Consider the following 14760-nt stretch of genomic DNA (forward strand, 5'->3'; position numbering starts at 1 on the left):
AATCTAAATTGTTTCAAATGTTGATTCTCTTTGTAGTGAGCATTCTCACGGTATGGTGTAGATGCTTATGAATCTGTGGATCAGCGTTGTGCTAGTAATAGTTTTTCAAGCGTAGATCTTGATCATTGTTATTAGCAATTTTAATTTAGTAGTTTGGGAAAGCCTTGAAGTCGTGTGGTGCATTCGTCATCATGAGCTTTCTCCCCCTTCAATTTTAAGTTTATATCTATTTGAAAAGCTTCAAAATTATATCATATGAGGGAGCTGCCCCTCCAAACGCAGAGGAAGGCCGGATATCAAGGGCCTATCCAACTGTTGTGAACGATTTGCCACACACTCCGTTGGGCAATTCTACTGTGACAAATCTGTTTACCAACAAGCCCAAAATGAGCTTTTATCTAATCCCAAAAATACTTGTAATTGGAATGCCCCTTCCTATTCTCATTCTCACTTAATCAAATTTTATGATTTCGTCAGGTCCAGGGTCTCTGTCCGCATCATTTTTCCTGGCCCCCCTTATCTGCCGCAGAAATGCAAACTCACCTATTTAGATCTCCGGATGTTGTCTGTCCATTACACACAGAAATGTCTCCTCTTCTCCGCTCCCACGAGATGGAGCATCCAAGAATTTGAGTCCATGGTGGAGCGCCTGAAGAAGAGCCTGTCTGAAACCCTAGTTTTACTTCTATCCGATGGCGGGAAGATTGGAAACATGTGACGGCGAGGTGTTTATTAAGTGCAATGACAGCAGAGTGGAGTTTGTAGAGGCATCTACGCCAGAGCTTTGCCTCGCACAAGTCATGGTGGACAGCATACCTCATCAGTTCTTTAGTTTCAATGGAGCTTTTAGCACACAGGGTCACTTTCGGCCCTTGTTAGGGGTTCAGGTAATTTGGCATCTTGTGAAGAAAAATATGTCTTCTGCTGTCATTTCTCTTATATTTTAGAAATATAAATTTTGGGATCCACAAATTCCCCATCAAATATTGGCTGAATCAAACAGAGAACAAGAATACGTAGCCCCATTTTCTATTCCAGAATAGCTATTCCTATTCCCCTATTCCTATTCCCACAACCAAACAAGCCCTTATTGCAGAAGCAAACTTCTTCCTCACTTTCTTTGTACTAGGGTGCAGTAGAAATGGAATAGCACTTTATCATGGAATTTACAGCTTATGAGTATATCCATAATCCATGTAAAAGGCATTTGAAGGTTGAATATATCAACAGCTATTCCAGGAAGAGAAAATTATTCATACAGTCAGCATCCTCGTTAAAATTAACAATAGAAGGTCAAATATTTAAAAAACATGAAAAGAAATTAAAAGAAATATTATTTTTGATCTCATAAACTTGATTAAAATCTCTCGTTCCATTTTTATTTCAAATGCGTAAAATTTTCTAACCGTTGCAACGATACTAATTTTGAATCAAGGTGGTGTGTTCGAAACTCATCAGAAACATATTAAGATTGAAAAGTGTTACCTATAATTGTTTGGTCCATAATGATGTTCTTCCGTCGGCGTGGGACCTGAAACTGAAACAGAAACAAAGAGCGTTAAAGCTCCTTTTGGAATGAGTGGCATCTTTCTCGTGTGTCTTACTCGAAAGCGTTTTAAGAATGACAAAATAACGGTATATATTTGGTTTGAAGTATAGTCAACGTCGTGTATTTTACGGCTAGGAGAATCTTCATTTTTTGTTCCCTTTCACAAAAGATTTTCCCATTTATAAAATGTTCCAAATTTTCATTGGTGTTTTATTTGGTTTATGAGTGAAATGAAAGTAACGTTGAAGGGAGATTTTGATATGTTTAATAGAAGTGGCTTGTTAAGGCATTAGATCTTAGTGCTCAAAAGTGATAATTCGATTTAGTATATTATTAGTCCCTGCCTTTTAAAAGGCAGAGACTGTTGTTTTCGTACGAATTAAAACCTATTAATCCTGCTTTCATACTTTTACGATCATAGGCAAAACGAATATATTGTATGGTTCATAGTACTTGGATATCTTTAATTTTTTAGTTATTCGAATTTTCTGATTTTCCTATTCGTCCGTTTCATTTTCCCAGTGGTTTTATTAGTATTCTTTCAGTTAAATAATAAATAAAAAACAAAAGCGGGAAGGCAAAACAGTTGTAAAGTTTTTGTCAGAGGAGCCTTTAGCACATTTTCGGAGGCTTTGAAGAGGATAGCTGGCAAATCGCACGGTTAAATATGTGGTGTTCTTTTATTGTCATTATTGTTATTGAATGTCACATTAAAACCTACAGTTGGTTTGGATCGATGCTGCTTGCGCTATTGTCTTCTCCGAGGCATTTGTATGATTGTAGAAAACTCGGCATGGTGAAGCTCAGACACCTAGTGCAAGTGACTACAAATTTCATCTCACATTCCCCTGAAGAAGTGCAAACCCATATGACTCAATCACCAGCGTCAAAGCCCTACTGCTCCCCTCCCCCACGAACTGGTTCGGTGTGGGCATAGAATGATATTTCCTTGGCCCGTGCTCTTCCCCAAGTATCTTAAAACGTGACATGGCGCATTTGGTCGAGAAGCTCTAGCCGCTCAGTATTCGTCGTAGCAGGGAGCCCCGATATGAGGCTCACCTCCTCCACACTCCCCACACCGCCATCGTCACGCACTGTGCTGCAGCTTCAGACAAAGTACTTGTATGTCTGCAGCTTGTTGCGAATGGGTGGAATTTAAGGATGTAGACAAATTTATCGGTGCCTTTAGAAGCATCTCCGTGTCCAGAGATAGCACCTACACAACGAGTAGCAGCACGCTGTCCATAATCACCCCAAGAGACAGCTTGCTGGCCATATTTCTCTGAACTCTGTTTCCAAACAGCGAAATGATAGGCATCTTCGTGTCTGAGGTGAGGCGGGTCTGAAGCGGGCACTCTAACAGCTCTGTGACAAGTCACAGAACAAATGGCCATTGCTGCAAGAAACTCGATGGCATGTAACAGAAGCTCCTCTATCGGACCATTCAACGCGACAGCGTGACGGCTAGACTGGGCTTCAAGAACAGAAAAGAAGAGATAGCTTGTCTTTGTATAGAATTTTCTGCTCTAAGAGATTCGATCCTGCGACCTTGTCTGAAGCAAGTCTTGTAAAGAAGCATGAGAGGAAGCTGCAAAGCCTGGTTCCAGGAGGGACATCAATGAATACTTGCTCTTTGCTTGAAGAAACAACAGATTATATCACATCTCTTACATCACAGGTAGAAGTCCTCAAATCTTTAGTTGAATCTGTCAATAATAACCAAAACCCAGATTGCAAAAAAGAAAATTAAGCTCACAGCCCTATAAGAGATCCCAAAAAAATTTCTCCCATGGATTGGGAGTATACTTCTCTCAAGTTTATTTTCTTTTAAACGCATCCCCAAAATAGCCTCTTTTTACTGTTTTTGAAGGCATCAAAAAATGTCATTTTTTACTGACAATATCTGCACCATATTCTTGAACTCAGGTACTTTGTCGGGTAAATTTGGATCTACGTACCTTGATTTGTTTGCAGTGTAAGTAAGAAATGGCTTTTCTCAGTATGTATTATTTTCTATACAAATTCTCTAATACCAGTACATTTTCCTTGAAAGCCTTAAATTTTCTTTTAGCCCCTTATTTTAAAGCTAATTCTCTTATTTCCAGGCCGACATGCTATCGCTATTGGACATATTGGTGCGCAAGAAAAAGGTAATAGTGAAAGATAGATTGGTTATGATGCAATTAGTTTACTTAACATCACATTATCTGATAATTAATGAATCATCTTTTTAATGAGCGATGTTACAGAAACTGAAGAACAATGGTTTTTCTTGTTTGTTTTTCCTTTGCCATTATGTCAGCATTTTTTTTGGCATCTACTCGTAATGCGGTTAGCTACTTTTAATGGTTCTGTTATGGTTCCATCTGTTTCAAAGTTAGGTTATGGCTGTAACATATCTCATTACTTTATTTGTGAGGATCTCAAAATACATGGTTGCTTTCATAAATGGAATGTTTTTCTGGGTGTTAATATCCATGTAATGATCTATAACTTAATTCTACAGCCTCCTAATTCAAATCAATTTCCGTTGATCTTTAATCTCTATCAAATTTCATTACTTCTGCCTCAGTTGAAGAAATTTGAAGCTTAGATATTTAGATGTTTTTCAAACAGTAAAGTAAGACTTAAAGTTGAATTCATCAATTTTTTTACAGTCCAAGAAATTTGTTACTTGTGAATTCTGAATTTGATTTCTATGTGAAGATATTTCCATCAACCTTTCAACCTGCACTCTAACCCATCATCAAAATGATAAAGGACATAGAAAACAGCCAAAGTAGTAAGATCCAGAACCTCCATAAAGTCTTTCATAAAAACTATATTTTGTATTTGAAATAGTGGTTCATAGAAATGATTACACTCCTAATGAAGAAAGAACATGTGTTCTTCAATGAAGAAGATAGATGGCAATAGTACTTGCAGAGAGGTGGCAACGACTAGGTGACTTTTATTTACATTGCGTGATAGGTGTACATGAAGAAGAAGAATGCCATCATTTTGTTCCAAATTGAATATATTAAAAAAAATAGCATGAATGACCGAAGGGATTTCTGAGTAAACAACAATATGAAGAATCAAACAAACTCAAACGATAAAAACTAATGAAACATCAAATCAGATTAGAAAATCATAGAATATGGGTTGAAAATTGTTACTCATTACTTTACAAGTGACATGTTATCCAACACTCGTCTATCCCACCCAAACTCAAGATGGCATTTGTCAAGTCATTCCAGTTTAGGACGTTTTTCGTTTTGCAATGGCACCCGGGCAAATTATTTTTGTTTGAATGCTTAAAAAATGTACCAGTCAACATAGCAACTGGCCATTTTTAATTTTCAAAATATATTGCAATTGAAAAACGTGTGATGATAAGCCCTTTTTTAAAGGATCAGTGGCAGAGAGTGAAGGATCATAGAATCTTATAGAAAATCCTCTAAAATTCTCTAGTACTAATTTATAGAAATATAGTTTTTCTATGTTTTGTCTTTTCAACAATACATCTTCCTATTTCATGTTTCAATACAATGCTCTTCTTTTCTAATCAAAAGGCAGGGACTCTAGCTCCAACAGAGCCCTTGTTTTTATTTTGATTATGTTTATTTAGATAAGTGTGGTAATTGGATATTTGGAATTTTTTTATCTTGATTTCTATTTTTTGAATGTGTGTAAAACCATGTTAAGGAAATTGTTGAAATGTGAGGGTTAAGGTCTTTCTAATTAGAATTTTGATGGACCAATTTTATGGTTTCAAATGAAGGTTGAATATATCAAGAAAGTAACAAATGGACTTATGGTGTGTTTTAATAAATCTTCAAAGTTCTAATTAATGCTCGATGCCAAGTTCTTTCTTGACACTCGAATGATCTCCTACATGATTTTAAATAAACTAATGATCTTTTAAAATACAATATATAGTTGAAATCAACTTGCGGAGTCCAAAATTACATACCCCGTTGCCAATTCACCTAAACTTTTGTTGCCACTTTTGACAGTTGGCTAGAACATTGGAAACAACTCAAAATCTTCCAAAGCAACTAAAGGACTTTTTTTTTTCCCTCCTCTTTTCACTTTCAAAATCTCTCTCTCTCTCTCTCGTGTTTTTTAGAATCTTTGGATTTATGACATCCTCTTTCACACAACCATGTCTATTGTGTCTCTAGTGTTTTTTAGAATTTTTGGATTTATCACATCCTCTATCAATCAACACTTATTTTTCTTATGATCTATATATTTGTTTGGGTGTTTTTGAGGTGGAAATACCAAAATAGGGACATGACTAAGGAATCTCCTCAAACAACCCTAATCTATTTTACAGTCAACCATGTGGAAGTTTGCATGTGAATATGTATATCATTTATAATAATATATTATCCTATTTTTATGTTTATGTTTCTAACTCTAGGTTTAACAAATTTGGCAAAACATAGAGTTATTTATTTTGAGTATACTATGGTTCTTGAATGCATTAAGAGAGGGGATGAATAGGCCTTGACTAGATCTAAAAATATTGTCACACACACTTATTAGCTATCTTTAACAAACTTTTTATAAAGCAAGATATTGTAATGACAACACAAATACATGAACACCATATTTTTACATGGACACTCGATGCAATAAAAATCATGGTAATAATCAAACTCATAATATAGATAATTAAATACAAATGTTTTGAGTTGTACGTTGAGGGCAGTAATGTTCTTGAAAAGGGACTTGTAGGTTGAGGCATACACTTTAAAGCAAGATATAAAGGACTTGCAAATCACTAAAACAAACAGTTCCTCTATGAAAAGATATAAGCATGCACAAGCTACCAAAAGGTTCACAATCTTCTAGCAAGGCATAGATATGATGAACTAAAAATAGGTAAGATTTCCTAATCAACCATTGCAATGAATGTGTTAAACTTACACTATTGCACCTCTTCTCTTTCACATTTGCATTACACTAACTTCACATTCAATCCTTGTACAATCCAAGTTAATCCACACCTCAACTTAACCATCTGCACATCTATATCTATCAACTTTATCATGAAGATTTATAATTAGATTGACCACAATAGAGGCAAGAATCATTTATACAAAGTCTACCACCACAAATAGTTATACTCATTGTAGTTCACTCTAAGAGGCAAAGGGGGCCTAAATACATCACAATACATCCCCCAAAATTTATTTAATTAAAGCAAAAACACCACACCATTCTCCAAAGTTAGGACCATGCTACTAGTCAGCCCAAAAAATAATCTTTGATACAAAACTTCATGTAGAAGACAACATGCCACAACAATATCCATATCAACTTAACTCTTCTTCCAAAGAAAAATGTAAACTAAATTCACAAATCAAATCACCAAAATCAACCAAGTTCACCAGAGACCAACATAGACAACAATGTCATGCTCAAAGATACATAACTTCACTTGAAAAGCCAACCAACATAAGATATTTGAACTCAAGCACTTCAAAAATATTAGAAATGTGTCTGCCAATCCACATACTTAGAAACATTAGTTCAAAGAACTATCTAGGCTAACCCTTCATCTTCGTGATATTTGAGACATTACTACCAGCAAATAAAACAATACAACCTTAGACTCTAAAATTAGGTGGTCCTAAAATTAGGATATTGCAACATTCACAAACCATATATGGTAACACCAAAATAGAAAGTCGCCAACTACCTATGTAGAGCAATTTGGAGCATTCTCCCATAAGGATCACAAATGCTCTTTCCAACATATACTAACTTCTCATACTTAACCATTCCTGAATATACAACATATTGACTTCTCATCTCCACTAAATATCATAACAACATCTTCAAATATTATTTCCTACATATTTCAAATTTCCATAGACCAAGCACATTCCGTGCATAAATTAAGTTGATGATCATTCTTTGTGGTGATTAATCATGTTGTTCGACTTGATTTTTGGTAGCTTTTTCTTCTAGTGCATTTCTCCCCAAATCAATTAATGGGGAGTAGAATTATCATAGTGTAATTTTCTCTTCTCTAAATAATAGAAAGACATAGACAACTATTTCTCTAGTGGATGTAGCACACATTGAGTGAACCACATTATTCTACATTATATTTAATATGGCTATGTCTCCCTAATTTCCCTTAAAACCCTAAAAATCATTATCATGGTGAATACATATTTCATAGGAACTTCTTTATACCCAAGTACAATAATAAGCTCATGCAACACTTAATCAAGTTGGAACAAATGCACTCAATAAGTTGACATCAATGACAACATCGAATGCATAATGCTAAAAAAGTTTTCATATGTATGACATTAGCATATTATGTGTGTGTGTTTGTACATCGTGATGGCATCCTTGGCCAAGACACTCAATTTTGGACCAAAGACTCTATCATCTTATCTTTCCATTTTGTAACTAAAATATTCATCTTCTTCATCTAATAAGATATCTTCACTAGTTAAGCAAGTTGAATATATTTAAATTTATGTTGTAAAATTGTCTCTCTAAGGAACATGACTTCCTTTAGTAGGGTTAGATTTACTCAACTATACAACTTAAATGTGCATAAGTTTTGTCTCATAATGATTAATAGGAGGGAGTTGAAAAAGATTTTTTAAAATTTGAATCATGCCTCACATTGGGAATTATTTTAGTGGAGTATTTGCAAGATTCTAGCACCCGTGCATAACACTAGGCACTTCTAGTAGTGTATTATATGTCAATCATGCTATCTTGGATTTGTTATTTGATCTTAGTTTTATCTATTGACCTTCATCTTTGTAGGCTTTCTTTATTTCAATAGACAACACTTCATAAATTGGTAGAGATCAAATAATTGGCGACATTCTTCAGGAGCTCTTTATCATCTTCATCTACAGATAGAAATATTTTTGGGAGGTATAATTTTTATTTTACTCTTTGTACAAATAAGGGAAATGCAGAGATGGGTTAAATAAGTAAATTCACACATCCATTTTCACCATTGAACATTTGGAAGGAAGATGCCCTACTAGGCTCAAGAGGAGACTCAAGTATGGAATAGGATTGTGATCCTTTTCCGAATATGGAATAATGAAAATGGAAATGATGAGAAAACATAATGTAAATAATGATTTTAAAGGCAATTTATTTTTAAAAGGAAAAAATAGACTAATATAAACTGATAGAGAGTTGAAAAGTATGAAACTAGAAACCATAAAGTGGATAAAATGTGGGAACAAAATGCATGGTACAAAATGCTTCTGGTGATCTATACCTAGGTACATAACAGTTTTGGCAATCTTTACCTAGAGTTTTTATTGAATTCTTAGGGATCTTCTAACAAGTTTTTTATCTTTCTATATTTTTTCCAACAACTTTATAACTTGTTCCTACACACATATATATGGGGAAAAGGTTGTCTAAAGGGGTTTTCCTTGGTCAAATCCTAGTTAGTAATCAACCTTGGAAATGAAATGAAATTACATAAAGGAAAGTATGTAAAAAGGTAAATATTTGATTCATCTTGCAAAAACCCTCATGGAAGGATGTAGAAATCACTCATACCCATGAAGGTTCTTGAATGTATATGAAATCAAGGAGTCAACCTTGGAATGTAATGCAGAACCATGAATGTCTTCATAAATGCATGAATCTATGAATGTCACTCCTAGATATTGAATGTATCTATGCTTGATAATCGCTTGCAATAAAGGTGAAAGAGTGTAAATGGAAGTATATTGTTGCTTGATTGAGAATTCCTCTATTTTTCCATCATGGGAGAGAAACTTGCTTCAATTTGAGAATATTTCCTTTAATTTGAATAATTTTGAAGCATTTGAGACTTGGAGAAACTTGATCATGGATTCTTGCCTTCAAATCTTGAATCCAATTGCTTGGTTGCAAAGTTGTAGATCATGAATGTATATAGCTTTTTATACTCAATCCATCATTTCAAGATTAAAAAAAAATCCAAGGAAACCACAAGATCAAATTCACTATTAGCACCCTAACATAGGGCCTTAAGAAATTTTTTGGCCACAATCCTTGGGGACAAGTTTCGTGTTAAATAACTAAGAGTGGCGGAATAAGTTATAACTAGTTATTGTACAAGCCTTAAAAACTCTTTTCACCGAATCAAACTCTTTAATCTTTTAGATGATTATCTTGGTAACCAAATCTAACATCATAACATAAACTAATATAAAATTTGCATCAAACTGACAACTTAATATACTAAGTATCAAAGTAAACTTCCAGCTTATACAAAGTTGCAACAATAAACAACAAATATGAAATAAAATTGCATCACAATAAGCATCCACACAATTTTGATACAAGTATTTAACATGGAAACCCTATTAAGGGAAAAAACACCTAGGAACCAACAACCCAACAATTTGGCTCTTTTGAAGTGAGCTCTATCTGGATCCAACCATGTTGAAGGTTACATACACATTGTTAATGTGACCTTGTTAAAGGATTTTCACCAAAGATCATCTAGACCTTATTCTTCCTTGAAACATCTAAAGAGTCGCATGCTATAAAGGACTTACAAAACATTCAACAAAATGTCACCATATAGGTGATGTAGGAGCATCTTAAGTCTTTGAGCAATCTTGCATCAACCAAAAATATATCTTATTTTCTGTACCAATCTGTTGTTCGTGAAGTAGTCATTTCTTCTGTTGGTATTGTGTTATGCACAGTTAACATGTTGATGGGGACCTATCCTTGATCCTCCTCCTAAGAGTGCAAGCTTTGATCATTTGTATTTCTCGAGTTATGAACCATTCTTTGCGGTCTTTATTTTGGCATGTTATCTTCTAGCATGGTGTGTTGTTTCTTTTGGCATGGTTTCATATGTTATTCATACATATTGCAAAGTTAGGAGCTGAATATTAAGACACGTGTAGATTTTCCTTGAAGTGTGTGTTGCCTTATGTTTCATTTAGCATTGGTTTTAGTTTACTCCTCCTAGGTTGGACCTATAATGTAATTAAATGCTTGACTAGCCAACTTGTGGCTTATCTAGCTATATAAAAAGCTTGGTTAGAGGTAGTTTAGGTGGGGGAAGAGATGGAGAGAGAGAGAGAGAGAGAGAGAGAGAGAGAGAGAGAGAGATAGAGACAGAGACAGAGAGAGAAGGTGGAATGAGATGTTGAGAAGCTAAATAGATGTGAATTGGATTCTAACTTTGTAATTTCATCGTATATGGCCGAAACCTAGATGGCCTCACAATTGGGCATGTTGAAAGACTTCTTTTAGTCATTAGACCAGTGTGGTTTTTGATTGATAAGCCTTATGTTCGAATGTGTTTCTTATTAATTACACCCAAGTAAAAGTTTGGAATCCTGCCTTATGTTCATGGTTTTGTGAATGTTGCTTCTGTGTGTAAATCTGAGTAGGGATGTTTGTAATCTTAAGTTGAGATGATTCTACTTAAGTTTCTCTCTCCTTGTGTTAGGTGGTATCAGAGTTCTTTCTTTCTTGAGGATTGAATCATGGGGAATCTTATTGGATTGGTTCTAGGGTGGCAGATTTGAGATCTAACCTATAAATTGCAAAAGGCTACAATCTTGCAAGAACTATTGTCAAGATGGTTCGTGGTAGAGGAAATGTTGACAATGCTATAAGGGATATGTTGAGGCAGATTACAACCATACTTGAAGCTATGGAGACAACCCAAAGAAGAGGAGTACATCTTGAAGATGTTAATGATGAGGAAGAGGCAGTATCTAACCCTAATCCTGAGCCTGAAGTTGAACAGGGTAAAGAAAGGCTTCTAATAGTTTTGTCTAAAGTGAATGCTAGACTTGTTGTTGAAGTTTCTTGCTATGATGGAAAACTTGAGACTAATGTGGTATTAGATTGGATCTTTGAGATGGAAAAGTATTTTGAGTATGAAGGTACTCCTGATAATAAAAAGGTTAAGATATCAATTACAAAGTTGAAAGGTCATGCATCTCTTTGGTGGGATCATTTGCAAAATGATAGATAGAAGAGAGGAAAGGAAAAGATCAAAACATGGATGCAAATACTTGGAAAGATGAATAAGAAGTTTCTCCCTACAGACTACCAAGTTATTTTGTTGAGGAAGATGCAAAATTTGAGGCAAAAAGACATGAGTGTGAAGGAATACACTGATGAATTATACAAACTAGATATCAAATTTGGAGATGTGGATGGTGAAGTTGAAAAGGTGGCTAGATACCTAAATGGCCTAAGAATATCAATTCAAGATGAGATCATCTATGTTAAAATGGATAGTGTGGAAGAAGCATATCAATTTGTGTTAAATGCTAAAGAAAGATTGAGAAAGAAACATGATCAAAGATAGAGAGGAAGAGGTGCTAGATTTTAGAGAAGCAGAGGCAGAACTCATGGAGAAAGTAGTAGATATGACAATTCAGTGCAAGATAAAGGACGGAAGGATGAACTTGTTGGTAAAAGAGGTAATTACTCTAGAGGAAATGATATTGGCTACTCTAGGAATAACAATAATGGAAAAAGGGAAGAAATATCTTGGTTTAAGGGTACTTGTTACAAATGTGGAGAAGAAGTTCACATGGCTTTTGAATGTACTAACTCTAGAAAGAAAGATAGAGGTAATAGCAGAAATACTTTAGCTTGTAAAGAAGTTGATGAAACATCTAACGAACCTGAGAAGGGTGAGAAGTTGATGGTAAGAAGAGTCTTATGGAATGAAGAAACTGATGAAAAACCTATTCTGAGAAGAAGTTTACTCAAGACCAGATGTAAGATCTCTGAAAATTATTGCAAGGTAATGATTGATAATGGAAGTTTTGATAATTTTCCATATGAAGAGCTAGTTAACAAATTGCAGCTATAGAGGTTGAGACATCCTAAGTTGTATCATGTTGCTTGGATCCAAAAGGAGCATAAATTACTTGTAAATAAACAATGCCTTGTAAAATTTAAAATTGGGAATTATCATGATGAAGTCTTGTGTGATATTATGCCTATGGATTATTGTCATATTGTTTTGGGTACCTTGGCAGTATGATAGACAAGCTTTGCATGACGGTAGATTGAATCAGTATACTATTTGGGTGGATGGAAAGAAACAAATATTGTTACCTTTGGTGGAAAAGTTGTGTGAAAATCATTGTACTATAGTTAGAGTATGTCTAATTGAGGGTAATAAGTTTGCAAGAGAGATGAACAAACAGAATGTTTGCTATGCTTTGAGTCCTAGGAAAATTGAGAAAGAAGATGAATTAGAACATGCATATGAGATTGAACCTTTGCTGACAGAATTTCATGACATCATTTCTGATAGTGTACCTAATGGTTTGCCTCTTGTGAGAAGTATAAGTCATTGTATGGATTTGATACCTAGAGCAAGTTTTCCTAATTAAGCACCACATAGGTTAACACCTAATGAGAAACCGAGCTTAATAGACAAGTGTAGGAATTACAAGAGAAATGATTGATCAAAGAAAGTTTGAGTCCCTCTATTGTACCTACGGTATTGGCACCTAAGAAGAATGGGGAATGGAGAATGTGCATTAATTCTAGAGCTATAAATAAGATAATAGTGAAATGTAGATTTCCTTTTCTTGGGATGGATGCCATAATGGATAGTTTGAGTGAAACAAAATATTTTAGAAAGATTTATTTGAAAAGTGGACATCACCATATTAGAATTAGAGAAGGAGATAAATGGAAGATTTCTTTTTAGACTAATGAAGGTTTTTATGAATGGTTGGTTATGACCTTTGGTCTAACTAATGCACCTAGTACATTCATGAGGCTGATGAATGAAGTTTTGAAAATTTTCTTGACTAAGTTTGTGATTTTGTATCTTGATGACATTTTGATATTTAGTAAAAGTAAAAAAGAGCACCTTGAACATATTACACAAGTATTGCAGAGATTGAAAGTGGAAAAGTTGTTGATTAATTTAAATAAACATTCATTTATGAAAGAAGAGATTGTGTATCTTGGTTTTGTAATTTCAGCTAATGTTTTGAAGATGGATCCTAAGAAGGTGAAAGTAATTCTTGATTGGCCTAGACCTGAGAATATTGGAGAGGTAAGATCATTTCATGGATTGGCAAGTTTTTATAGGAAGTTTATTAGGAATTTCAGTTCCTTTTTGTAATGCAATCCCTAAGACCATGAGAGGAGATAAAAGGGATTTCAAATGGACACATGGAGCACAAAAGAGTTTTGAGACATTGAAGCAAAGGATTGCAGAATTACCTATACTTGTTTTGCCTAATTTTAGTAAAGTTTTTCAAGTTGAATGTGATGCTAGTGAAAGTGCAATTGGAGTTGTTTGAGTCAAGAAGGAAGGCATGTATCTTTCTTTAGTGAGAATTTGAATGATGCTAAGAGAAAATATTCATTTTATGATTAGGAATTCTATGCTATTTTTAAGCTTCAAAGAAATAGAGACATTATTTGATGCCTAAGGATTTCGTGTTGTACACTGACCATAAAACTTTGCAGTATTTGGGAAGTTAGAATAAGATGAATCAAAGGCATATGAAGTGGGTTGAGTTCTTAGAAAATTTTTCTTTTTCATTAAAGCATAAGAGTGGATAGTTAAACAAATTCGTTGATGCATTAAGCCAAAGAAGAAATTTACTGATAGAGATGAGAGTTGAGGTACTTGATTTTGATGACTTGAAGTGTTTGTATGAGAATGATCTGGATTTTGCAAAACCTTGGAAAATTTTTTTGGAGAAGAGAGTGAGTGATAAATGGACTAACTATTTCATTCAAGAGGATATGTTTTTTAGAGGAATTCAGTTATGCATACCTAGAGGATTTATGAGAGAGAACATAATAAAAGAGAAACACAGTGGTAGACTTGCTAGACATTTTGGGATTGATAATACTATTAAACTAATTTTTGAGAGATACTTATGACCATAGATTTATAGGGATGTACAATGAATGGTTAGAAGTCACAAAATTTGTCAAGTAGAAAAAAGAACTAATCAAAATGTGGGGTTGTATTCACCTTTACCTGTAGCTAATAGACATTGGGAAGATGTGAGCATGAATTTTTTTCTTGGATTGCCTAGAACTTAGAGAGGTAATGATTCTATTTTGGTAGTGGTTGGCAGGTTTTCAAAGATGAAACATTTTATATGTTTTAAGAAGACCTCTGATGCATTGCATGTAGTTGATTTATTTTTCAAGGAAGTAGTAAGATTGCATGGTTTTCCTAAGACTATCATTTCTAATAGAGATGC

General features: G+C 34.4%; 2 protein-coding genes across 4 annotated transcripts in view; one reads left to right on the forward strand and one right to left on the reverse strand.

The window, feature by feature from the left end:
* The window catches only part of LOC149531618 (uncharacterized), an 83864-nt gene extending 82240 nt beyond the window's left edge, over positions 1 to 1624 (reverse strand). The window contains exon 1 of one of the 3 annotated variants that reach the window (XM_089810595.1): positions 1486 to 1624. In XM_089810595.1, coding sequence (XP_089666721.1) covers positions 1486 to 1504 — 19 coding nt within the window. In that variant the 5' untranslated portion in view covers positions 1505 to 1624. The remainder of the gene's footprint in view (positions 1 to 1485) is intronic. The other 2 variants (XM_089810596.1, XM_089810597.1) reach the window with 2 other exon arrangements.
* LOC149531619 (uncharacterized) overlaps positions 1 to 14760 on the forward strand; it is a 68273-nt gene that overhangs the window by 37247 nt on the left and 16266 nt on the right. Inside the window, exons 2-3 of the mRNA XM_089810598.1 lie at positions 3476 to 3524; positions 3655 to 3699. Of these exons, the coding sequence (XP_089666724.1) occupies positions 3476 to 3524; positions 3655 to 3699 (94 nt within the window). The remainder of the gene's footprint in view (positions 1 to 3475; positions 3525 to 3654; positions 3700 to 14760) is intronic.

This window comes from Cupressus sempervirens, chromosome 11 (assembly GCF_028749045.1).
Source record: "Cupressus sempervirens isolate cs-2001-9-10 chromosome 11, ASM2874904v1, whole genome shotgun sequence".
NCBI lineage: Eukaryota > Viridiplantae > Streptophyta > Pinopsida > Cupressales > Cupressaceae > Cupressus > Cupressus sempervirens.